Source organism: Uranotaenia lowii, chromosome 1 (genome assembly GCF_029784155.1).
Source record: "Uranotaenia lowii strain MFRU-FL chromosome 1, ASM2978415v1, whole genome shotgun sequence".
Classification (NCBI taxonomy): domain Eukaryota; kingdom Metazoa; phylum Arthropoda; class Insecta; order Diptera; family Culicidae; genus Uranotaenia; species Uranotaenia lowii.
The window spans coordinates 192,254,355-192,281,949 of record NC_073691.1 but is presented as its reverse complement, the minus strand read 5'-3'; the positions used below and the strand labels follow the sequence as shown (position 1 = coordinate 192,281,949).

At 37.6% G+C, this 27,595-nt stretch overlaps 2 protein-coding genes across 5 annotated transcripts; both read right to left on the bottom strand.

The window, feature by feature from the left end:
• Nucleotides 1-895: 895 nt before the first annotated feature.
• LOC129741785 (solute carrier family 22 member 4-like) lies at nucleotides 896-15,190 on the bottom strand. Of its 4 annotated transcripts, none has more exons than XM_055733591.1 (4): nucleotides 15,056-15,190; nucleotides 3,724-9,032; nucleotides 3,379-3,657; nucleotides 896-3,313 (listed from the first exon to the last, which is right to left on the bottom strand). In XM_055733591.1, exons 2-4 carry the CDS (start codon nucleotides 3,966-3,968, stop codon nucleotides 2,074-2,076), a joined length of 1,764 nt encoding a protein of 587 aa, XP_055589566.1. In that variant the 5' UTR covers nucleotides 3,969-9,032; nucleotides 15,056-15,190; the 3' UTR covers nucleotides 896-2,073. The 4 variants fall into 4 exon arrangements, with proteins under 4 accessions (XP_055589566.1, XP_055589554.1, XP_055589559.1 ...); XM_055733579.1 differs by lacking the exon at nucleotides 15,056-15,190 and having other exon boundaries at nucleotides 3,724-6,106; nucleotides 6,168-14,957; XM_055733584.1 differs by lacking the exon at nucleotides 15,056-15,190 and adding an exon at nucleotides 14,564-14,957.
• On the bottom strand, nucleotides 15,100-26,030 carry LOC129741805 (farnesol dehydrogenase-like). The gene is made up of 4 exons (XM_055733598.1): nucleotides 25,670-26,030; nucleotides 25,343-25,605; nucleotides 25,150-25,287; nucleotides 15,100-15,319 (listed from the first exon to the last, which is right to left on the bottom strand). Exons 1-4 carry the CDS (start codon nucleotides 25,965-25,967, stop codon nucleotides 15,269-15,271), a joined length of 750 nt encoding a protein of 249 aa, XP_055589573.1. The 5' UTR covers nucleotides 25,968-26,030; the 3' UTR covers nucleotides 15,100-15,268.
• Nucleotides 26,031-27,595: the final 1,565 nt, after the last annotated feature.

The window sequence follows — 27,595 nt, the reverse complement described above, 5'->3', positions numbered from 1 at the left end:
GAAAATTTCTTTGGGCCCGGCTAGCAAAACTACCAAAATGAGCGTGGCGACGAACGTGTTAAATTAACAGGACCGGGTGTTCAGATTTATTAGCAAGTAACACTCCGCCTCCGGTTGATTTAATGCTGTTGAGAGGGCTACGATCATGGAGAACCTCTTCGCCACGAACGAACTCAACGCCGGGACGACTGTTGACGCTGGCAGAAAACAGCACGACTCAGTCGAAGGGTTCAAATCTCCAAAGAGCTCAAATCGAATGAATGATCAACTTTAGTGCTCCTTCGAAGACTTTGCGAAATCAACCTTTTTCATGGAATAGAACCCACCGAACATCCTAAGACCATTATGAATCAATGCAAATGAATTCATAATGGTCGTTAATCGGTGTCGACAAATCTTGCCGACGGAGTTTTCCTTTGAACAGAGAAGTTTTCCATGTTTATGTATTTTTGAGCCATTAAGGTTACTCGTACTTTAACCCGTAGGGTCAGACAGGTCAGTATGTTCCAGATTGCCGAACATGTACACTAGAGTGCCCCACATGACCCGACTTTTGAAAAAGTTATGTGCTGCAGGCTAAATTTGATCCTACACACTTAATCTTTTCTCCTGTGGTCAGGACGATTTTGTCCTGTATTTTCAACAGCTGAAATTACAGGACGATTTCAGGACAGAAAAACAGCTCAGGAAAATAACTGTCACATGCACCTGTAGGTTTTAAACAGTTTCCTCCTGTAATTTGCAGGGAGTTCCGAAGTATTCCTGTAGGTTCGGAATGGCTTCTACCAGATAAATATTTAAATGGAATTCGGATATTTCTACACTAAACATAACAAAATCTTTTTTTTAATATTATTTAAATTTATTCACAGTTAATAAAACCTAAATATTTCTATTTAAATTTTTAATGTATACACAAAATTCTTTTGCTGCGAATCCTAGAGATTGATTATTTTTTATTAGGTTGACCTGAAAACAAACAACATGCAAATCTCAGCTTTCAATCACTTCAAATTGATTTAACATACTAACCTGCTCCAGCGCCATAATTTGCTGCTGATCTCAGCGGATTTAATCTAATCGTCAGGTCCTCTGGTGGCCTAATTTTGTAAAGATCTCCAGCAGCCAGCGGCGGCTTCACCGGTATCATCGGCACTCAACATTTCAAGCAGTCAAAATTGGCTTCATCGGTATCGGTATAGAACGATGCGAAAACAAATTCCTCAATAAGTTGGTTCTTACCCGTCAGGCTTTCTGCAACTACCGCTATTTCAACCGAACGACTATTAGTTTAGTTTAAAAGGGAAAATCATTTGGTAGATTACGCATAAGATAGAAAAGGATGGATCCACAGAAAACTTTTGACAGTAGAAATTTTACCGCAATACAGGACGATTGTTAGAGTGCCTGTGCATTCGTTGAAATTATGTCCCGAAATTCAGGAGAAACTAAGCGTCCCAAGATTCGGAAGGGTTCTCACACGAACTTCGAATAAATTCAGCTATTTCCCTGTTGTTCGGAGAGTCATTATCCCGAGGGGAAAATTAGCAATCTTAGTGTGTAGATCTAGTGCAAGATCTAACGCCAAATTTGGGCTAGATCGGATCACGGGAAGGGGTCGCTCAAGGAGCCTGAAGTTTGTATGAGATTTCGAGACATTTTATTCAGGAGAAACATGAAAAAACAGTTTTTCATCAATAGCTTTGGTTCCCGTCTTTTTTTTTCAAGTTTTTCCCGAAAATCCCATACAAACTTCAGACTCGTTGAGCGACCCTTTCCCGTGATCCGATCTGGCCTTTGGTATGAGATATTGCACTAGGCCTAGGATCAATTTTAGCGTGCAGTGCATAACATTTTACAAGTTTTGAATTTCCCATACAAATTTTGGGCAGTCTAATGTACACCAATTGGGGGTGTTCTCCAGCTGGTTCATAAATCAAGTACGCCAGTCGACATTGTTTCACTCTAAATCGAAGTGTTATGTTTATATCCTATCCTAATTTATAAATATAAGAATATGATGTGATATAACAAAAAAATTACTAATTCTTCCACACTGTGATTTATTGTCCCTCAGTCATGAGCACTACTTCGTTCCTCTTTTTCGGATTGTGCAAGTGTTTCCTGTTGACTCACCGTCTCGTAGCTTCCTTTAGCGTCCTGTTGCCGCTCTCCGTCTTTCCGAGGTCTGCGTGGTAATGACCAAAAGCGTTGATTCTTTCCGAACCGTCGACACTCTTGCATCGTTTCCGGTAGCTTTTGGTGGAGTGTTTCTGGTAGACAGCTGCTAGAGACAAACCCAATCAAGCCGATTAATCCCATTACAATGAATGGTAATCGAGTATCATAATTGGTACCCAAGTAGACTACGTAGGGACTGACGACACCGAAGATTTTGCTGATGACGACAAAAAACGCAGTTCCTGTCTGCCGCAGAAAGACAGGATACATCTCTTGTGACAGCAGGTACAGCGCGAAATACGCTATACAGACAAAAGACTTAATGATGACGGTGAATGCCAGCACTGCTAATTCAACGTTGTGCAGCTGAATAATAAACACCACGGGAATGCAGGTTAAGGCTAGACCTAGATACGCCACGCTAGTTGAAAATCGTCTCCCAATCCTGTCGCACAACACTTGACCACAAAAATATGCAGGGAATTCAATGAGGCTTTGCCAGAACACGTTGAAAAAAGGATTGCCATCCATTTGTAAGCTTATCAGAAACAGGCAGAAGTACGGAATTGAATTACAAATAGTACTTATGATGAACAGACAGGATATCTTGGTCATGTGCCATCCACTGAACAGTGATACAAATCCGTAAGTCTTTGCAACCTTTTGTGCAGGCAGCTCATCACGAAGATCAGCTTCAGTCAGTTGGAAATCCTTTTTATTCACCTTTGCAATTTTCTTCAAATAATGTAGGCATCTTTTGTACTGACCCTGGGTTGCTAACCATCTAGGAGACTCGATGCAGTACCAAGGGATAAGTACAAACACGACACAGGGCACACTGGTAATCAGCAGGAACCAAACCCAATCACGGGACCACCACAAGATCATCGGTGCCAAGCAATTGCCTATGGTGTATCCTAACAGTTGGCACAGAGAAATGGTGCCTCGGCTCTCTCCTCGGGAGATTTCTAAAAGCACAATCAGTGACGATGATAAGGCAGTGTTGATCACGAAACTTCCAAGGCCTACGAGCACGGCATACAACCAGTAGATATCCAAGGTTAATACTGAGAAGGCTCGACTAAAGGTAGTCAACAGTATACTGGAAATATAAATCGGAAGCCGACCTATCCTTGAGCGGGCGAAAAAATGTATAAGTTAGGAGAGTAATTTTGGATAACTCACTTTGTCACCTACCGATCGCCCATCTGTCCCAGAACAAACGTACCGACTCCTTCGGCTACGCGAGTGATGGAAAAAATGTTGACTCCGTAAACCTCTTTTTCACAAACCCAATTCTTTTGAGTAACCGGAATTTCACCGTAATACTGCCGATCGTACCAGTAACCTCGTTGACAGGGAATGATGTCCTTTTTACCGAACACCATTCGAGCTGGGTTGGTCCTCGGTGGATATCGCGAAACGTTGTACATGGTGCAGGAATCGTAGGCGACCTCACCACGACTGTCGATTGTTCTGGTGGAATGGATCGAAATAGGTTTTGAATTGCTGTGGAAGTGATTCATCCCACCCCATACTCACTTCGGAAGGGTCAGATTATACCACCGTTCACTATCGATGATGCTGTACAGTTCCTTCCCGGGGACCAAACAGTGATGCTCCGGCACGGCCAACACTAACATCACGTTAACCATGTTCATGGAATAGAAGACGACGCCGATCGTGTTGAAGATCAAATTGTATCTCCTCTGGAAAGGTCCGGCGTCACCGACCATTTCCATAATCCGATCGAACGCAACATCAGTATCCTGCCCCGATTCTGCCATGGTTTCACCGTTTTGCGGATAATGCCGTTTTGAATTTTTCAATAAGTCACATAAGCACCAGGTTAAAAAAAATTAATCTACACACCTAGAATAGTTCGGCAGATTTGTCTAAACTCTCAATGATTCAATGTCTTTTTATCACTTTCAACGAGTATCTTTTATTCATAAAAATGTTAATTATTACATCTATTTTTTTGTGAACCACCAAAATCGTCAACATAAGCAGTGGAAGCAATAAATCAACCTCCAAAAGTACAGTATCTCCCATTATGTAGAGCTTAAAATATGATGTAATAGCAATGAGATCGGAATAACCCCAAGTAAGTTGATGAAGTGGGACTCCCAAAGTCCATCGATCAGTTGTTGGTCAGTCATGGTTTCGAAGTTTAACACTGTTGATATACTTTTTTTTCTCGCATGGCAATCGATATGATAAATCAAAAAATCAATTAAGAACTTCCTTTGGATGTTTGACAATAATTTTAAGTTAGCATTCTTAAAATCACTGGATCAGTTGCAAGAACTTTGTGAGGAATTTATGTGATAAATAGTAAGTAATACCTTACAGATTTTTAAGTGTGTCTTCAAAATGAAAAGTTATGAAATTTAAAAGCTGTCAACTGCACTCGTTGGTGAGTTTTGGGAATTACCTCAAACAATATTTTAACGGCTTAAACATTTGAGATAAAAAAAAAATAATTTGCAAGTTTTTGATCTTTTTTTAACCAAAAAAATAACATCAACAGTTGTTAAACTTTTGTAATTTGGATTCTCTTTAGATTAATGCCAATAATCCCTTCGGAATACTTGTACCATTGCCGCCGACAACCTGCATAAGCTCATACGGCTCACAATATTTTAATCACAGTTCTGTCATCTTTATTTCTATCATCTCTCGATGCGAGCACATCAAAGCAGGCGAGCAATCACTTGCTGCTCTGTTAATAAATTGGTAGTTTTTAGAGAGAAACGCGTTTCGGAAACATTTACCATATCGCAGTGCGTCTCGTAGCTATTATGAATCAAATATTATTAAGAGGGTTCACCGGTTAAGTTTGAAATGCAGTGCGATGCGCTACTTACCGGTCTAGGAATCTGCGTGAACGATTTTCAACACAAATGTGAGGTGTGTACTTTTCATGGAACAGTAGTTCATTTGCGTCTAGATATCATTGACAAAGAGTCAAAGGGTTTGCCAAATTTATTCGACTTTTTTCCCGTTTAACTACCTAAGTTGAAGGTATTCCAAATCAGAGGTCTCAAGTTACCATTGCAATGCATTGTGGTCCTTCGAGCCGGATAATAAACAATCGACAAACATAGAATGACGTGTGCGTGAAAACTGGACCGACAGTCACCCAAATCCCATTGAGAGACTCAAAACAGCTGGAAATCAACTATGCGGTCAAACTCATGTGATAAATGTGGTGTGGTGAGGATGTGGTTAGGAAATGCCAGACTATAAGAATTTGAACTTCGGACTTTTGAAACTAGAACTCATTAACATAGAGTGGTCAAGTATATTGAAACATGAAGGAAATGTTGATACAACAGTTGAAACCTTTTATAACATAATGATTAAGCTAATAAACAGTGATGTACCTTCAAAATTTAAAAGACGGTCCTACAGCTCTAAATAACCTGTCTACACACAAAAAAAAGCATAGTAAAATTACTAGATCCGTGGTTTAAACGAACAACACGCAACCATATTTTTGAGTCAATAATGTTTTGTTCTTGATATTACCATGCACATAGTAATTTTACTTTGTGTTAATTTTGGCTGCGCATAGTAATTTCGACTACGTTCATAGTAAAATTGTCAATGAAATCATGAGTATTTTTTACATCATGCATGGTAAAATTAATATGTTCAATTTTGAAAATAGTATGTGTTATGATAGAAACAAGCATATTAACACGATCCAAACAGTAAAATTACCATGAAGCATGGTATGAATATCTCGTAGCATAATCGATTTTACTAATTATTGTGATATTTTGAGCCCTTTAATTGAAAATGCAATTTTTCCATATCACGTTTTTATTTCATAAGTAGTGTTTCACTTACATAACTTTTCTTCGTGTGAAGCACAGTACGCCGGACCGAATCACATCTGATGATTAATTGGAATATTCTGAAAACAAATTTATAAAAATCAATTAGTGGGCAAATTGATATTAATTATTTCAACTTACGCTTATACCGCTGAATCTCGATTTTTTTTCCATACCGATTTGGGATGTTTCGGAACTCCTTTTGGCCATCGATGATAAACTTCCGGGGTGGGGGTCTGGGACTTGAGCAAGTGCCTCTTGAAATCGAAGTGCCAATGAATAAAATTCGGCTTCCGGCTCCAGCACTTCCAGTAGATTTTTTTTTTGCGATTTGAGCCGGGACCGAGAGTTGGCCGGGTGGAAGGCAGCTTTATGATCACAAATTGATTGTTAAACTAAACACATACAATTTTACCCGCGCCGGACAGCTTGTTCGCGTTCCTAAATCGCGACGAACGACCGAAAAGAAAACAAAACACATTCAAACGAAGCGCACAATGAAGAATTTACCATGGATTATTTCCGACTTCACAAAAGACGATTACCATGCGCATAGTAATTGGAAGAACACAAATCGAGCAATATCTAAGTATCATGCGCATGGTAATTTAGATACGGGAAAATTACTATGAGCTGTCAAAGTTCGTATAGTAAAAATACTATGTTGTAGTACTTTAAACCAGATTTCTGGTAGAAAATACTAAATCGTAGTAGAAAACACTAGATCGTGGACATAGTAAAATTATCATGATCCTGTATTTAGAAAACCCATGCAATTTTTTTCCGTGTAGTATAACAACGAATTGAAATACTTACAAAATAGGAAAGCTCATAAAGTCTACAGAAGTGATAGAAGGGTTACAAATCATCAAAATTATATAAATGTATGCAAACAGCTCAATTCATGTATGAAAAATTCTTTTGAAAAATACAATCAGAAAAATGAAAATGATATTAAACAAAACCCAAAAGCGTTCTATGGCTATACTAGAAGGCAGATGAAAAATTCAAACTTTCCTACTCAGTTGACACTAGACGGAAACATTGGGAATAATCCACTGGAAATTTCTAACTCATTTGCAACTTTCTTCAAGAAGTGTACACTTCTTTTACTGAGATTGACCGAGATCGAGAATACTTTTCAGTCATTCCAGATTTAGAGTGTGACATTCAAGTCAATGAAATTGATTACAATAATGTTTTCGAAGGACTTAGAAAACTTGATGCCTCTAAAGGAGCAGGGCCTGATGGACTTCCCCCATGTTTTCTTAAAAACTTGGCGACCGAATTGACTGAACCTTTTCTGATTCATTTTAATATGTCTTTAAATTATAGAAAAGTACCCAAATTTTGGATAAATATCTTTTCCAATTCCAAAATTCCAATTTAAAATTTCAAGTCCGGAAAAAAATCAGATATATGAAATTATCGAAGAATAGCTATTTTGTCTTGCATCCCCGAACTCTTTGAATCAATAAGAAATGAAAAAAATTATCTACAAGTAAAAAATATTATAACGAGTAAACAACACGGTTTCTTCAAAGGACGCTCTGCAGTATCGAATCTTCTCGAATTCGTTAAATATGTTATCAATTCAATGAGCAAAGGTATTCATGTTGAGGCTATTTATACCGACTTTCGCAAAGCATTTGATCGCATTGACATACTCCTTAATCTTCAATTTAAAAAAAAATGGCTTTCATTCAAATCTCCTCTCTTGGTTACAATCATATACTTAACCGATCGAACACAAATCCTCGTGTCCAAAACGAATTATCCAAATCTGTAGTTGTAACCTCTGGTGTGCCTTAGGGGTCCCATTTAGGATCTCTCCTTTTCATACTGTTCGTTAATGACATTTCGTTTATTCTAAAACGGATTGAATACCTAATATACGCCGATGATATTAAACTATTTCTGAAAATAAAAACAACCGAAGATGTTGAAACATTTCAAAACGAAATCAATGTTTTCTTTGAATGATGCAACAAAAGTTTACTTCAATTGAATGTTAAAATCGTTCTAGAAGTCTAGAAGGATCTAACAGTGAGCTAAAATTTAAATAAAAGTAAGAATGATTAATTTCATGAAGGTATGCAAAGTGAGGGGTTTAACAAAGCGCCACCTGAACCTTTCAATTGGAGAAGTGGTAAAGCAAGTAAATTTTTCTGTCTGATTCAGCAAACAAACAAAAACCAGACCAAATATTGTGAATTTCAATAAAAATTTTAGAAACGTCGCTGGTGAACTGGCAACAAAACACAGACTTCCGACAATCTAGTACTTCACTTTTCTTCGTCGGAAGTCTTTTGGAAGTCGGAAGTCCGGACTTCCGAAGTAAAATTTAGTGCTGGCGTATCTTACGGATGAAAAAGCTGACCACCGATAAAATAATCAAAATTCGCTGGTTAAATCATGCGCAAAATGGTAGATCCGTTAGCGGCGTGAAATTTTGAAAAATTTCGTGGAAGAAATCGATAAGAACTTTGTAGTGGACAGCTGGGTATCTCCTGTCAGAAATTTAGCATTGAAAAGTGACTTAAATTAAAGGAAAATAGACTCATAATGATGTTAAGTTTAGACCTAACTATCGATAGCAATTTTAGATCGAAAACACATGGACCATGGATTTCTAATGCTCTAAAAAAAAAGAATATTTACATATATTTTTTTTTAAACCTTTTAATAAATTTCAAATCTTTATTTCACGAAACACTTTTGGTTGCAAGTCCCGATTTTAACAGAAAGCATCTTAAACCCCCCTTTATTTTTCTTTTCAAAAGACAATTAAACTGACTAGACAATTTCAAATAAGAAGAAGCATTTAAAATAAATAATCACACAAGTAGTTTAAAGATGTTCACAACACAAAAGCTTCAGCTCACATTTTCTCCAATTATCCGATTTCATCTATCGAAAGCGCTTTAGCCGTTTCCACTTATCAGTACTATCTTTCCTGTCTAATGATTCTACTTCGAATTCCATATTTCACCAAAATGTCCAAAACTAAATATGAGAATGAGAAAAAAAAAGTAAGAATTATTATAAACAAAACATTTATATTTTATTTGAGCCGTCATTATACTGAAAAATGAAGGTTTTTCGTAGTTTAAAGTATTTTCAAAATTCAAAGTCAAAATATTGTAACAAAACTTTGATTTCAGAATAAAAATCGAAAATATAAATTGAAAAACCAAAAATAGCATTTTAATTTCCAAATAACTCAGATTTTTTATTCATAATCAGTTATCGTTGAAAAATTAGTTATTAAACTCGAAAAATAAAAATTTAACAAAATAATAAGTGTACATTTGGCTTCCGATTTACATTTTTCCATTTTAAAAACATCTTTCGAAAAACAGAAATCGAATTACTTGATTCGAAAATATAATATTACGGATTTATAAATTCAGAACGTTAAATCTCTAGAAATTGCAGCAACAATAATTTGAATTAAAGAGTTAGTTTCAAGTTTCACACCAAATGATATCGTCGACCTATAGTTACCAGATCACTCATACAGTGATGATTAAAATGTATCGTTATAATCCAGTTTAACCAAAAAGGTGATTATTTCAATCGCAATTTATGAAAAATACAGTAAAGATTAGTTTCAATTCAACAAGAGAACAGCATTTTTGGTGCATAACTTATTTTGGAATATTTTGGAAACTTTTAATTGTTTTGTCCCGCTGGTTTTCCAGCAAAATTTCCAGAAATATGAATTGCTTGAAACGATCAGCAAACTCAATTGCTGGAAAACCATAAATCTGAAAAAAAATATATTCTAGAAACCTTCAAATGTTCGGTTCAATGTATGGTTGTAATCATTCAAATTTTCTAAATTCAAAACTTTTGAATGATTTTGTTAGATATAATCAACTTTATTTATAGCAGACACACGTAATATGAAGAATCTGAATGTTTTACTGCCCTTAATAATGTTTTGGCCCACCAGTTGCCGTTGGAAGTCGTTTTCCGGCTGGAAATAAAGATTAATAAACTAGAGGAAACCTGTTTAAGACGCACCAGCGGGGTAAGCTGGCTCATGCCATTATTTTTTTTTTAAATACGCCACTTATGGCTACGATGTTTTTCTTCATTTGTGTTGCGGAAAACAAGCTTCTCTGTCGTTTCTTAGGTGAAAATTTCATTAAATCGGCTTATATTCTTAGCAACAGAAGGATTAATAAAATCTGCGAGAAACTTGTTATTTTTCGTGGATTAACATTTAAGGATTTATGGCAAACCAAAATGCGCAGACTGATAAACCTTTCGGATGAATTCTTAGTATTGAATCTTTAGTATTTCATTTAGTTTTCACAAATTTTAACTAAAAACAATCTTATCAAAATTGGGGCAGAATGCGCGCCAGAACAGGTTCAATTCAGAATGCTTTACACTTTTGAGGAAAACGGAATATCAAAGCATAATGTCAATCTTGTTATTTGCTGACTCCCAAATCCACGACCCCCCCAGAATATCAGCCAAGCAATTGAATTTCGTTGCCTACTTGAAGGCGTTTTACCTATGTACATGTAAGGATATCGAATAGTTTTTTTCAAAAAGCGAAATTTTCGATACGTTTAGCAATAACAAATGAATTTTTGCCAAAGTATGCTAATTTTACAAAAATGCGATGAACATCCCAGGCAACCAAAAGTCACACTTGAATGAAGGCATTGAAAGTTACATATTGGCTGACAAAGAGAAACAACTGCCCAATTCCCTTTAGTGAACTTTACGTACTCATTAACAAACTTGAAAGTTGCAAAAGTGATATATACGTACGTTATTCTGGACTTACATAAAGGGCACAAAAGTGCTCGAAATGGGATTTGGTAAGTCACATAGAGGGCACAAAAGTGCCTAAAACGGGATTTGGTAAGTCACAAAAAGTGCATTGATGGGGTTTCAAAATTAAATCATCACTTCGAGTTTTAGTTTCAGTTAGAACAACATCTAGGCGTGGTCTTGTGGTAGCGTGTTCAATTTTCACCACGAAGGTCGAGGTTCGATCCCCAAGCCGGGCAAGTTTTTTTTCAGTAATAATTATTGAGTGATCACTCTGATGTGATATATGTAGGAAATGTAGGAAAGAATCAATTGAGCAATTTGTCGAGTTTGGAATCCAGCGCGCGGCACCATGTACAGAACATAGTAAATAATCAACAGAAGGTGATATGAACAGAAGGCAAGGGTTCAGTTGAGATAGAGAGAGATTTTTTGCTCATTTTGCGATTTTTTGGAAGCTGAATGAAAAGGCTGCTGGAAGTTGAATAGAAGATCATTAAGAAGATCATTAAGACTTGAACTTGAAAGTATTAATAATAACTTAAATTTTGAGCTGCATAGAACGTACTTCATACCAATAATGATGGGGCTGAGTAAGCGTTTTTGTACCTGTTTTATGAGACTTTTGGTTGCTTGGGATGTGACTAAACATTTGATGTAACAATCATTACATTCCTTATAATCATTATTTTATTTCTGACCACCCTTCCGGTAAGATGCGTTCTGTCCACTAGTTTCAGCGTTCTGCCCCAAGGTGTGTTCTTTAGTTGGTTTAGTTTTAAACAAAAATATAATCAAAATTGAGTATTTATCGTTATTTTTCTTTTTAGTAAGACCTAAAATAAATCTCTGAATCGTCTTAAACGTTCAATTCGGTTCTCACATGGTTTTTGCACTGTAAATAGTATTAATGCCTAACTGGTGCGTTCTGTACAGTTTTCCTCTACTTCAACTGGGATATTTGAAAAAATATATCTAACCTCGACGCTTTTTTAGGAAGTTTTTCGAGACAAATACTATGTAGGACTTTTCTGGCAAATTTGAAGAACTAGAAAAAATAAAATTCTTTTGGCTACGGCTAGAAAATTAACACAAGATCCAATTTTGACAAATCGATTGCTGGTTTTTCAGCAATATTTCCAGCAATTGTTTTTGCTGGAAATCGAGACAAAAATTTACTGTGTATATGAAACTAAAAAATTGAATATAAAGCTTTTTATTATCCATTATTAAATGAAGGATCTAGATTATGCCTAGATTTCCTAGTTTCAGAGATAATTTTCTTTAGAAAAATGTAATTTTAAGAAAATTCAGCTGAAAATGATCTGACTATTTCTGACATTAAAAAGGGTTAAAGATTTTTTTTTTAAAGTAAAGATTTTAATTCATTCAACAATACTGTAGAAGACTGCAAAACGATTTGCTTCAAAAATATGAAAGATTCATTTTGGTTCAAAATTTATTTGAAATTTGGTCAAATTCCTGGATTTTCCTAGAACTGGAAAAAATCGAAAAGAAAACTTATGTAACTTTCTCTTAGAAGTCAAAGTTGCTCGCAGCCGAATAAATTGATTATTGGTTCAAAACCTTTATTTTCAATTTCCTCGTAACATTTCACAGGTTTTGCCAAGAAATGCACGAACTTTTTTTTAGCCCTCTCAAATCAGTCAAAATCACCTTTAAAATTTTTTGCATTTCGGAAAAATGTTAAATTTGTTTCTTTAAATATGCTATCAATAATCAATCCTTCATTTCATGATTTTTTTATTTAATTTCTCAAAAATCTTTTTAAAAATATGCAAATTTGTCAAGAGCGAGCACTGAAACCAAGCACTGTCCCAAAGGAACAAATCAAGTATCTTAGTTGTGAATTTTATTAACAGGCTTCAAAAAAGTTATAGAATCAACCCTAACTTGAAATTTTTTTTGAATCGTTTTAAAATTTGTTTCTAACTTCCTAATGATCAGTCTCCTTCTGAACTATAAACTTATGTTTAGTAATCTGGATTGTCTAACAGCACTCCGCTGACCTCCCGCTGGTCGAGCATTCGCCCTATGAATAAATCCCGAATAGACCAAGACCATGGTTCTACATTGTAATAACAATGGTTTTCGTCTTAACAATGAAAAACAATGTTAATTCTCGATCCCTTCAAAAAGTAAAATTTGTGTTGTATTGTGAAATTATCGTAAATATGGCGATAACCATGAAATAGATGGTTAATTAATAATATTTCACTGTATGTATTACCTAGATAGCTGGGACTTCAAGATGAGCGTGTACGGTTTGTTGTCAGTGTGAAAATTTTCTTTTTTTGTTTACGCGTGAGTGCAGGTTTATTTTAAATGATTTTTTTTCGGTTTGTGATTCATTATTTCGTTGAAAATGTATCCGAAGTTATTCAAGGTAAGTTTCAACTACAATCAAAATGAACAACAGTAGTACATGACTTGTCGTTTTATTTTCAGGAGATTAAGACGTTTTCATGGATCAGATTTCCAAAAACTTTTCCGAAGGCCTCGGCTGTTCACACGGATCATATGGAAAAACGGGACGACCGCAGTGCAAACAGCACCAAAAATGTTTCTCCAGTTTTATGAGAAATCCGTGTTATAAAGTGAGTAAGTATAGAGATTTGTTTAGTAAAAAATTAAACTCAATCCATTTGTTAAGCAAAAGCAATCTATAATGATGATGACATAACCCAAAACTAGCGAAAAAATCCCACCATTTACAAACCCTGAACAAGAATTTTTATTTCACCGGGCAAACAATGGAAATATACGGATTTTCATGGTTTTACCATGAAAAAATGGAAGCTGTTATCACCATGAACTTTATATTTTTTAGCTTTCTAATGTATGGGAAATCGTAATTTTTTTCATGGTCACGCTGCATAACAATACCCCTTTTTCATGGTTATTTTCGTCAAAACGATGAAATTTATGGTCGTAAACTATGAACTTCAATGTGTTTTCACGGTATCGTGGATCGTAAAAGTCATGGTGTAAACCATCACATTCATGGTATTGTGATTATAAACTTCATGGTTTTTTCACGGTGCAAGTCTATTCGGGATTTCATTCCGAGAAAAACAAATTGGCTGCAAACGGAACAACTCTCACGAGCTGTGTTGCAATTTTACACCTTCCCCATATGAAAACACCTTCTGAAGCTCAGCTCAGCATACGTTTTAAAAATGTGTGCAAGAGAAGATGTTTTCCCACCCGTCAGTGGGTGCAGAAACCATAAAAATGAAAGGTAAGAACAGGTCGTACCATAAAAGAACCGCCCCTACAGCATCATCATCATCGTCCTTGGACCTAGAGGGCTGCACCAAAGTTTGAATTATTTCATTTAAAACCCCGCGTTCCAAGCGAGGGCGTTAGAAGCAAGGGTCAGAAAGCGACCCTTGGGCGAAACCGAATATCCAGGTATGTTGGACCCCTCGTTAGAACACTTTTTTATGACCTTGGACGGGTATCATTAAAATGAAAAATTCTGCATCAATAGCCTTCGGTATGTGTTTGTTCTTCCATTTCTTACATATAAATTGATCACAAAATTTTGAAATCAAATTTGAAAAACATTGTGGGACCCCTCGCTGCCTCACTAAATAAACCACAATTCAGCAGAATAAATAGTTTCATGATGGCGATGGCTTAGCAACTGTCTAGAGTCTAGGGTTACAGCCAGTTAGGTGGGAAAATTTTAAATACAGAAAAAATGCACACCTACGTACCTTCCAGTAGTAGTGAAAAATGTTGTGTTCTGTTTTGCGGAGGATCAGCAGCAGCATCTAGTGTGAAAATTTATGCTTTAAGGAACGGTACCATCATGTGAGTTTGGAAAAAAAAACGTAAGAAAATGCTCTGCGAAACCAAGGAAGTAGTAATAAACGCTCCATAATCATAGCTAGATAAGATGTGATATACGGCACTCATGAATCAGGACTTTCGAGGTGTTACCGTTGACGTAAGTATGCTACTCTTGTGCTATAACGTTTGTGCTTTTAGTTAAGCTCGCATAAGCGAGCGACATTAAAAGGTTTTCTCGCTGTCCACCCAGATTAGAAAATGTTACCGAAAATAGCTACAAGTTTTTTGACCCAATTAAAATGTCGCAGACCCCCTTTTCCGAAGTGCGATGGTGGTCGGTCACGTAATAATCGAATCGGATGCCCTCCAGTTTTTCTATCAGCCATAAAATCGGTTAACCCGACGAATAATAATACCTGATGGTTCTGTGTTTGGACAAAGCCACCGATAGATGTGGAGGTGATTTTAAGAGAGCAATTGGATTTTATTGGCGGTAACTGTGCTGTGGTGTGGTCCTGTGGTTATAATGAAATGGGTTTTCGGTGTGCTAGTTGTGGGTGGATTACTGCGCTAGTTCATCGCAACTGAACCAACTATACATGCATGGCTCCATCGTCCGGGAAACTAATTTATTGCTGGGAAGCTGGAACCATTCCGGGCATCACCGTGAGTTCATCAATCTGTAGGGAACACGAAAACACCAAAGGGTACATTTAGTTTAATTGGGATCACGATAGGTAGCAGTTTGGTGTTGAGGGAAAATAGGAAACATTTAAAAAAGCAGAACGGTTTTTCAAGTCAGTAGGATATTAGGTATTTGCATCACTTCCAGGATATTTAAAACAGTTGATCTTCTATCTATGCAATTATTCCGTCCTTTGTTCACTTGTTTCAAAATGTTTAGGTCCCTCAAATAGTTTGAAACTGTTTTCACGAAATTTTATCTCTTTTCTTTTTCTTCTTCTCTTTCTTTCTGTTATCGTTTTGCATGGTACCCCTGAGAAGCAAGTTAGTTATCTGAGAAGCTTCCAGTAAACTGATTTTAGGTTGTAACATCACTTATGAAGTATCCTAAACAATAAGTTCAAATTAGGGCAGAATCGAGTATCGAAATCAAAGCGTGTAATTTTGCACACATTTTTATTGATGTGTATTGTTTACATGCTGTCAAACTCGAAGTCGTGTTTTTCGATTCAACGAAAATGGAAGTGAACCAACGCAAGTCGAGAGAACAAATTCTTTCCAAACACCTGGAATTTCCTAACCTGTCGCACCGGCAGTTGGTAAAAATGTTGAATATTCACCATTCAACCGTCTCCAGAGTGTTGAAGCGGTTCCAGGAGCGGTTGACGTTGGACCACGGCAAAGGAGTTGGAGGCAAACCAGGACTGGAGAAGCTGAAAGCTGAAACGGATGATTAAAGCAAATCCCAACGTTTCAAGCCGTGATTTGGCTTAAAAGATCGGCGTGTCGCAGAGCTACGTCCAGAATGCAAAGAAGAGAGCTGGAATACATACATACAAGGTACAGAACTTTCCAAACCGCGATGAGCTGCAACAATCGACGTCTAAAACTCGGGCACGGAAGCTCTACGAGAAGATGCTGATAAAATATGGCTGCTGTGTGATGGACGAAGAAACGTATATAAAAGCCGATTTTAGGCAAATTCCGGGTTTGGAGTTTTTCACCGGCAAAAGCAAGTTCGATATGAACGACAATTTTAAGAAGAAGTTCGCCTCTAAATATCTCGTTTGGCAAGCCATCAGATCTTGCGGACTGAGGAGTGAGCCTTTTGTGACAAAGGGCACAGTAAATGGCGAGATCTACAAATCAGAGTACCTCCGAGAATCGCTTTTTGCCGCTCTTGCAGCAGCACGACGAAACTTCGCTATTTTGGCCAGATTTGGCATCATGCCACTATTCTAAAAGTTTCCTGGAGAGGTATGAGGCCAATTCTGTCCATTTTGTTTCAAAGGACATAAACCAAACAAACTGTCCAGAGCTGCGCCTGGTGGAGCAGTACTGGCCAATGGTGAAGCGGGAACTTAGGAAGAGCAAGAAGACAGTCAAAGACGAATAGGACATGTTTTATCTTTTTGTATGTAAAATTATTGTTGATTTTTTATTTATTTTTGTCATAGTTTTGTTTTTTTTTTGTATAGTTTTTTTACCACATTTGTCGTATTTCATTGAAAGTTTTATCATTTGTCACTTTTTAGTTTGTCATATTTTTGTCATAGTTCTTGCAGATTTTTGTCATTTGATAGTCAAACTTTGTTCGTTCGCACTGCAAGTTTTCCTTGTGGGGCGAACCACGCTTGGCCTACTACCTAATATGTGATGGTAGATGCAACTCTATCTGTATCTACTACTTCATAGTATTTGGCCCGTGCTGAACAAAAATAGTACAGGGTAACGGACTTATTTTGGACCGGGTACATATTTTGGACCACCTTGTAGCTTTTTGCCAATATTTCTCTCATAAATCATGTTATTCATTAAAATGTTGATCAAATATAGTTAAAGCTACTTCATATGATTCTAATCACATCTAAAATTTTATTTAAGTAAGTTGTTAACGGAGAGAAAATTGAAAATTAAGTTTTTATTTTTCACAGTTGGACCGAATCAGGGCCATTTCAGGAGGACGTACCATTATTGGAGCCAAGTTTCAAGAGGTTTGCTGCAGAGCTGTGATGAATTTTACAAATACAAACATGTTCACAGCTATGATAAAACACGTGAAAACTATTTTGCAAGCTCGAAAAAGCAAAATAACTGGTTTTAATAGTAATTTGACCCATGCCGAAAATAGGTCCTACTTTATTCCTTAGGTACTTATTTTGGACCACTCACCATAACCTGGGTATTTAACTTGATGTTAAATGTTCATGAACGTAATAAGACGTTGTACGACGATATGGATGAATTATGCACACTATTTCAATCACTCACTATGAATAAAATTTGAAATTTAAGCATGATTTTATTCAATCAGCTCGCCAAAGCCCAAACTCGCCATTAGACGAGGTTCACTTTAATCGGCACAAAACCAAGCCAATCATAGTTTTAACTTACTTTTTGTGTACTATGCTTTGAATCACGTGAGTCTAACAATCTACATCAATGGCAACTGTTTGATAAGCAGTTGTGAAAAGCTACAGCCTCAAATCATGAAAACTTGCACTTGCACCATTTTTTTTTATTAAGTCATTGTTTTTTATGCTTCATGAAAAATTATTGAAAGTTTGGTCTAAAAGCACAAAGTTTCAACCATTTAGGATTGCCAGTAAAATGAGTGCATTCAGGAATGATTTTCGAGGAAAAAAAATTGAGTAGGTAGAAGAAACGAAAAATAAAATTCGTCCAAAGGAGGGGTTTGGAAAAAACGACAACAAATCGCAAATATGCAACGAGTTTAATTTTTGTAAAGTTGAAATATCTCAGTTAATATTAGAATAATTTTATCAAATAATATATTCAATTATAGCTATATATGTTTCAAAACTTGGGAAAAGGTGGTTGGAATGTACAATTTTTAGAAGCGATAAACTACTAAAAATCTAGTTTTCAGCCCCTGTAGTTATGCAATTAAAAAAAACTGTTGGAATTACTTCAACGATAAATTTTATCCTAGAACAAAGTTAGTATCAAACTTAAAACTGAATTTTTGTGAAAAAACTGGCTTTTAGATGGCTAAAAAGAAAGCATAAATTTCGCACATTTTTATCTTTTTGAATCTATCTACAGATCTGAAGCCAAACCAAATCCACTAAGATTTTGGAAGTCAAAATGCATCAATTGATGTCGCGAAGTTCATGATGTCAAACTTTTTCAACTTATCATTGGGTCGCCTGAAGGAGATTTGCGTTCTGAAAATTGAGCCTAAAGATAAGCCAACTGGCCAGTATTGAACACTGCAGAACAAATTTCGTCAAGATTTCAGTGTGCTGTCAGAATTTTCATAACATTTAGTGTGTTCTATATAACAGGAATTTTACTGTTTTCATTCTTATCGAACAAACAAAACAAAACAAAACTAGTCTATAACAATAAGAAAAGACAAAATTATCTGAATAATTAGCATTATTGCGCATCAATCGCTATCGAAATATATCAAAATTAAGAAAGAAAAACTTATTTAGTTTAAGGGTGGTCCAAAATAGAAACCTGGTGGTCCAAAATACTGACCACAGTAATGATTGAAGAAACGTGTTTTTAGGCTTAAATCTTGTTATATTGCATCAAACGGCGATATGTTTCGATAGAAAAAGCCTTGATCTTCGTTATGAACGGATAAAGCAGTCGAAAATTGTAACATATGCTTTTTTATTCCAGAAAATTGCATAGCCACTTCCCAAAGCGGTCCAAAATAGGTCCGTTACCCTATGTGATGAAACCCGCTCATTTTTCATTTATTACAACTTTATATCCACCTATAAAATTTCATAATCTTAAGATGTCCCTACTAAAAAGGACATCACTTTTCACCTGTAAGGCCGATAACGTATGCAACAAACATGAATTACGGTGATTAATCTCTTCATAAATTAAAAAAAAATATTTCAAATTTTTTATATTTTTTGTTAAATTTTTGCCAGACAGTCATTTTTACCAGCTTTTCTAATCTCCAGTTTGATTAGAAAGAAAAACCACTTTTAATTGGTCTGAACAGTGAAAATTCACTGAAAACTGAGTGCGAACTCAGCACGGAGAAAAAAAACGACAGTTGTTCCAATTATTTCAGCTTGTTATACCAATAATTGAAATGCAGTTGATTTTTTCGCATTCAACTACTTTTATAATAGATTCAACTACAAACTTCTGATTGTCCTTACGCAATCAACTATCAATATAATGCATTCAATTGTATGATTTATTTTATGCATTCAACTATAAATACAATAGATTCAACTACAAATTGCTGATTGACCTTATGCGATCAACTATGAATATATTAGATTCAATTGTAATGGTATAATTGATTCAATAGTAATGGTATAATTGATTCAACTGTAGATATGATAGATTCAACTACAATTGTATGATTGATTATAGGCATTCAACTATAAATATAATAGGTTCAACTGTAGCGGTATAATTGATTCAACTCTAAATAGGATAGATTCAACTATAGTGGTATAATTGATTCAATTGTAAATATGATAGATTCAACTACAAATGTATGATTGATTCTAGGTATTGAACCATAAATATAGTAAATAAAACTATATTGTTATGATAGATTCTGTGTTACTTGAATACTATAGTGTTCATCAGCAAAAACAAAAAAAAATAGTAAGTGTGGGACCCAACACGTGTTCCCTGTTGCGATCGTATCGCTGTTTTTAGGGCTCAGCCGATAATTCCTGACATCGGTGGGAAAACGCAAGTGCTGTCTGGTAATGGGGAAACATTTTCCCTTACCAGTTCGTGGCAGCGGTCGTGTAGAAGGCCGACAGTTTTTGGAATTGAGAAAAGTACACCTACTCTGGCTGCCCGGGAAATCGACGTGGGTCTCGACGTTCTTTTACACGATCCTGGCAGGATCCCACAGGAAACTTGCATTATGGTAAATCAACGTATGATAGATTTATATCATGATATTGAGTAAATTTTCCTCCTAAGGTCAATCTTCGCCGGGTGCAGAAGCACGGACGTCTTTCGGGACCGGTTAGTTAAGACGCACAATTTCCTGGGCAACCATGCATCATGATACAAAAAGAAAAACAGCGGATGAACCATGACGTGGATTTCGGAATTTCCAGTCAGGTTTTCTAGCATCATGGCGGCTAGAACAAACTAAATGCAAAATGCTGAAATAATAAATTATAAGAAAATAAAACGTAGCCATAAAATTATTCCGAAAAAGTCCTTCAGATATGATAACTTCCAAAATAAACAGAAATTAAATGTACAATATTTATAGTTGACCCCAGTGAATCAATCATAAAAATAAAATTGAATCTATGTATCATATTTATAATCAAATCAATCATTTTATTATAATTGAATCTATCATATTTATAATTAAATCAATCATATAATTATAATTGATTCTACTATAATTATTGTTGAATGTATAACATCATTCGTGCATTATAGTTGAATCTATTATATTTATAGTTGAATGCACAAAATCAATCATACAACTATAGTTGAATGTATTATATACATTGTTGACTGTACGAAATCAATCAGATTGTCTATTATATGTATTGTTGCAAATTTAACAATTATAGTGAGCCGAGAGACAATTGGCTGGTAAACGGTGGATAATGTGCAACACGAGACCCCATAGTGGTCATATCACCTCTTATTCACAACTCCTATCTCTACCTCCCCGCGGTGCCGGCTGGGGTGCGAGTAACCTAAGCGGAGATCGGGTACCCAACCCCGGTGGATGCTTTGGTCGCATGCAGACTGAGAAGGTGGCCGCACGCGTCTGTTCCCCAGGTCAGAGGCGGCGTGCAACAACAACCGAGCGTCTGTTCTCCAGGTCAGGGGCGGCTCAAACAGCGTCTGTCTTGCAGCAAGCGGCTGAATTTATGAAATGCAGCTCCCGCCAGCTAAGTCCAAGATGGCAGCCCCATCGCGGGATAGGGACTTTAGGCTAACAACCTACTGCTCCTGATACCTTATATTGTTACAGAAACTGAGAGAAGAAATAACCGAATTGGAACTTTGGCAACGACTTTTAGCATGAAAACACGGACTAGAATTGGAACTTGGAATGTTTTGACCCTTGCCCAGCCAGGAAAGCTGGCTCAACTTGCTAGAGAAGCTAGCCGCCTCAAGCTAGAGATATTGGGACTGAGCGAAGTCCGTTGGCCTAACACTGGAGAACACAAGACACAGTCCGGGCAAGTACTGCTTTACTCTGGCATACGAGGAGAACATGCTACTCGGGAACGAGGAGTTGGTTTCCTGTTAAGCCCGCAGGCCCATGCGGCCCTCATAAGATGGGAACCGATAAACGAAAGAATAATCGTAGCCAGATTCAGAACACGGGTTAGAAACCTTACAATGGTCCAGTGTTATGCGCCAACTGACGTTGCCGATTTGCAGGAGAAAGAGCAGTTTTACAGTCAATTGAACAGCGTGGTTGAGAGAATTCCGAAGGGTGACATTCAAATCCACTTAGGCGACTTCAACGCAAAGATTGGCTCCGATAATCAGGACTTTGAGCGCATCATGGGGCGCCATGGTCTAGGACAGATGAGCGAAAACGGAGAGCTGTTTGTAGAATTTTGTGGCAACAACAACATGGTGATCGGTGGATCGCTCTTCCCCCATCGACCAGCACATAAGGTCACTTGGGTATCCCGAGATGGCCGAACAGAAAATCAAATTGACCACATCTGCATCAGTCGAAAATGGAGAAGGAGCCTTCTTGATGTCCGCAACAAACGAAGCGCAGACATTGCATCCGACCATCACCTCGTCCTTGGCGAGATACGACTGAGGGTTGCGCGTGTCCAACGGCGCGAGGAGAAAGTCGGGTGTCGATACGACGTCCGCCGGTTGGAGAATCCAGAGGTGAAAAGGGCATACGTTGAACAGCTAGAATCCCGAGCCTCGGAACTGCCGACAGACGGAACAGTCGAAGAACAGTGGTGTGGAATCAAGAATGCCTTTATCACGACGAGCCATGGTACTCTCGGTAAAGTTTGTGGAAGACGAAGTGAATGGATGTTGGATGAAACCTGGAGGATGATCGATGATCGGAGAAAGGCGAAAGTCGGAATTGAGCAGGCATGTACCGGGTCAGCCAAAGCAGCCGCCCGCTTACGATATGCGGAGCTGGATAAGGCAGTTAAACGAGCTTGTAGACGAGACAAGAGAGCCTGGACAAACTCCCTAGCCGAAGAGGGAGAAAGAGCCGCCGCCATTGGAGATATCCGATTATTATATGATATTTCTCGCCGCCTTAGTGGTGCAAGGACTAATGCAAGAATGCCGCTGAAAAACCGAGCAGGTCAGCTGCTGACAGATCGAACAGATCAGCTCAAGCGTTGGACTGAGCATTTTGATCAACTTTTCCGAGTTACAAATAGCAATGGCCAACAGAACCCGCAGCTCGAGGCGCCCACAGTAAGTCGCATTAATGGCGTCAACTCGGAAGCGCCCACGCTGGCTGAAATAGAAGCGGCAATCAAGGACATGAAATCCAACAAAGCGCCTGGAATCGATTGCATTCCTGCTGAAATGCTCAAAGCCGACCCTGCCTTGTCAGCACAAATGTTGCACCGTCTTTTCGCTGACATTTGGTATACTGCAACATTCCCGGCTGACTGGATGCAGGGTATCCTCGTAAAGGTCCCAAAGAAAGGAGACCTAACAGAGTGCGGTAACTGGCGTGGCATAACTTTGATCTGTACAACCCTTAAAGTACTCTGCAAAGTGATCCTGAACAGGATCCAGGAGAAAATCGACGCTACACTCCGACGGCAACAAGCTGGATTCCGATCCGGACGATCATGTGTGGACCACATCACAACGCTACGAATAATACTGGAACAAATCAACGAATTCCAGGACTCTCTTCTGCTGGTGTTCGTTGATTTCGAAAAAGCATTTGACCGACTGAACCACGAAAACATCTGGGCTGCTCTTAGACGACGAGGGGTCCCAGAGAAACTAGTCCATCTCATCGAAGCACAGTACGAGGCATTTTCGTGCAAGGTCTTACACGACGGTGTCTTGTCCGAACCAATCCCGGTAACTGCTGGAGTGAGACAAGGATGTATTTTGTCACCGCTGCTTTTTCTCATCGTAATGGATGAGATCTTGACTGGATCGATTGACTGTAGACCAAACCGAGGATTGCCGTGGAATCCTTCAACCATGGAGCAACTGAACGACCTTGACCTGGCAGACGATATTGTTTTGCTCGCCCAAACACAACAAGACATGCAGAGCAAACTCGACGACCTCACCGAAAGCTCCAAGGCAGCAGGTCTCAAAATCAATGTCGGAAAGACCAAGTCGATGGAAATCAATACAGAAAATCGTTCCAATTTCGTGGTAGCTGGACAACAGGTTGAGACAGTGGAGTGCTTCCAGTATCTTGGTAGCCAGATTACGCCTGATGGTGGTACCAAGAAGGACATCGAAACCCGGATCAGAAAAGCCCGATTTGCGTTTGCGAGTCTCCGAAACATCTGGCGGTCACGCCAGATCTCTCTACGAACTAAGATCCGAATCTTCAACTCAAACGTCAAATCCGTATTGCTGTACGGGTGTGAGACTTGGTGCACATATGCGGTGACGACGCGAAAACTGCAAGTTTTTGTGAATCGGTGCCTGCGGAACATCATCCGCGCTTGGTGGCCTGGCAACTGGATCTCAAACGTTGAACTTCATCGCCGGTGTCATCAAAAGGCGCTAGAAATCGAGATTCGGGAACGTAAGTGGAGATGGATTGGGCACACGCTGCGAAGAGATGAAAACGAGATTTGCAGAGAGGCGCTTGACTGGAATCCAGATGGGCATCGAAGAAGAGGCAGGCCCAAAAGCTCGTGGCGGCGAAGTCTAGCCGCTGAAATCCGCACAGTTGACGAGAACCTTGGCTGGCAGCAAGTGAAGACGCTGGCTCCGGATCGCCAGCAGTGGAGATCTTTTATCTCAGCCCTATGCGCCGGTCAATCGGCGCTGGACCCTTAGGTAGGTAGGTAGGAGAGACAATCAGATATATGATTGAATATAAGTGGAATATTGTTGGAAATACTATACTTTTCTCTCCGAAGATTACAAAGAACAGGATAACATTTCAAATTCCAAAAAATACCGCAAAATAAACAAATTTGAAAATTTTTTAATTTGAATTTTTTTCATCGTTCTTGTGTATTACGTTTGTGTAACACGATTTCAATTATTTAAAAACTGACTTTTAATATTGTTTAAGCTGTTTAAGCCATTTAAAACGTTTAAAATCTCTTTGTGGTAACTTTCTTCGCCTATAACGACCGTAAAAAAACACAAATAATTGCACTTTACTGTGAATACTAATATAATTTTTATAAAAAGAAGACACATCATGTGTCTAAATACAAATCTTTACGTTTTCCGAAAATATTGATTCAACTTGTTCATTCTCAGGCAATGTTCGACTTGATTTTGACTAGATTTTAAATACGCCATTCAAAATTTGATGTGAATACTATGTTTCATAATTTACAGATTATATAATCGGCATTTTAAAAAAAAAACGGAGCTCCGCGTTTCTTTCTTTTAATGGCCGCCCTTTTTGAATCGAACCCATGATGAATGTAATTCAATCAGTCAGAATAAGAAAAACCACAGAAGCGTCACATTTCTATGCTTCACCACCGAACGAGTTGTTTGCGTTGTGTGCACCACCCATAATTCTTTAATTTATTGTATAACAAGCCGGTCAGAGGCCAGCCAACACAAATCTTCGGAAATCCAGACTTATTTAGTGAATTTTAAGCACAACCGACTGGGGAGCAGGGTAGGAGGGGATGGCGAACAAATTAATTAAACTTACGTGAACATCCATCGGGGCGCTCAGGCAATGAAGAACGTTCGATGTGATGTCTGCCACATTCAGCTTGGGAAGCCGTTGAGCCAGCGCCGAGTCAAACACTTTGATCATATCCGTTTGAACCATTCCCGGATGAATACTCTGAGGATTTTTACGAAAATTATTAATTGATACTTTGTTCGAAAAGAATCCTTACCGTAACGCGAACTGGCAACTGGAAGAACATCATTTCTTTTCGCAGAACGTCTGCCAATCCAGTGAGGGCAAATTTCGACGCCGGATAAGCTCCGTACATCGGGACCGATACGTCGGGGATACGCTTGCCCAGGATGCTGTTGACGATGAAAATGTGTCCCGAACCTCCACGCTCCTTCATATCTTTCACAGCTTCACGAATGCAGATGCAGGTACCGACCACGTTGACGTTAAAGGTGTCCCGGAAATCAACCGAATCACTCTCTACAATATTCCTCAAAATTCGTTAGCTTTTTAAGAGGTTTCAGCTGGATTCAATTGAACTCACGCGTCAAGAAGTTACACCGAAACACCCCAGCGTTACAAACCAAAACATCCACGCCGCCTAGTTCCTCGCGTATCCAGGAAAAGGTCTGCAGCAGTTCTTCCTCATTGGAAACATCACACTTCCGGCAAAAGATCTGTCCAGTTCCGGTAACTTTTCCCACCAAAGCTTCCACCATTTCAACCCTTCGAGCTATTCCGACGACCTTCATGCCCGCATCGGCCAATGCCAAGGCCAGATCCTGACCTATCCCTGCGCTAGCTCCCGTGACCAGAGCTATCTTGCCAACCCATTTGTCCATGATCAACCTTTTTCTAAACTTCCTAGCAGCGTCAACGACTGAACGATACTAAACCTGCCGGCGGTTGCCAGTAGGGCATTTAAACTCAACAGCTCCCCCTTCGTCCAGGGCAGGCATTTTACCTCGTCGAAACCTCAAACGAATCCTCGTTATGACATGCATTTACACCCACAGAAATGTGTGAACTCTCCATGTACTTGTCTTTGGGTTGTGAAGATAAAAACTTCATTCGTCCAAATCAAATTACTTCAAGTTTGGGTGCAGTTCATCATGCTTTGTCCAAAAAAAAAAGGCAAACCAGAATATTGAATTACATTCTGTCACACTGCGTAATATCAGCTGGCATCACAAATCGTGTCTATGTATGAGGTTTACGCATGGACAAGTCTATGGCAGGTTACACTGAGTGACAAAAAAAATCGTTTGAAATTCATGTGATCCTACAGTTAAAAACGCCAATAAATTAATAAATAATTCAAAATATTAATGCTTCTATATTTAAAAAAACAGTTTCTTTTGTCAAAATCCAAAAATATTCAATTCAAAGAATTTTCTTTTTTTTCAAAATTTTTGTTTTAAAATCAGAAACAAAATTTTTTAATTAAAATAAAACAAGAGTTTTGTTAAAAAACAATGAATGTTTTCAATCAAAGTCAGTTTTGTTTTGTTTCAAAAGCCTTGTTTTCTCTGCGTGTACTTTAGCGCATTTTATTAACTCGTTTCGTGAACAATTTTTCGGGATGTGACGAATTAATAACAAAGTCAAACAAAAAACCATCATCTCTTTCCACCACAGAAGACTTTCTGTTTTTTTTTTAAATAATTTTCAAATGAATTAATCTAACTGAAAGAGCAAAAAAGAGTCTCATAAAGTCTGTTCAAAACTTGAAGATTCCATGGTTGATATTTGTTTATTCTTTCTAAGATGGACCATTTTATTTTTAAAAAGTTAATAAAATTCGTAGTTGATTTATAGCGTAGTTTTATAACGCCTTTGCGGATTCATTAAAAACTAGGGCAACAAAATTCACATTTTTCCGAGGTGCAAAGATTTTGGAACTGATTTTGACTAGGCTTTGGCGGTGAATCCAAATATGCAATTAGTTTCTTTTATCAGCTCTTGCTTTCGAGATGACTTTCATTGGTAAAAATTCAATAAATCATTTTGTCAATTTTGTCAATTTTGACAATTTTGTCAATTTTGTCAATTTTGTCAATTTTGTCAATTTTGTCAATTTTGTCAATTTTGTCAATTTTGTCAATTTTGTCAATTTTGTCAATTTTGTCAATTTTGTCAATTTTGTCAATTTTGTCAATTTTGTCAATTTTGTCAATTTTGTCAATTTTGTCAATTTTGTCAATTTTGTCAATTTTGTCAATTTTGTCAATTTTGTCAATTTTGTCAATTTTGTCAATTTTGTCAATTTTGTCAATTTTGTCAATTTTGTCAATTTTGTCAATTTTGATAAATTTTGACAATTTTGACAATTTTGACAATTTTGACAATTTTGTCAATTTTGTCAATTTTGTCAATTTTGTCAATTTTGTCCATTTTGTCAATTTTGTCAATTTTGTCAATTTTGTCAATTTTGTCAATTTTGTCAATTTTGTCAATTTTGTCAATTTTG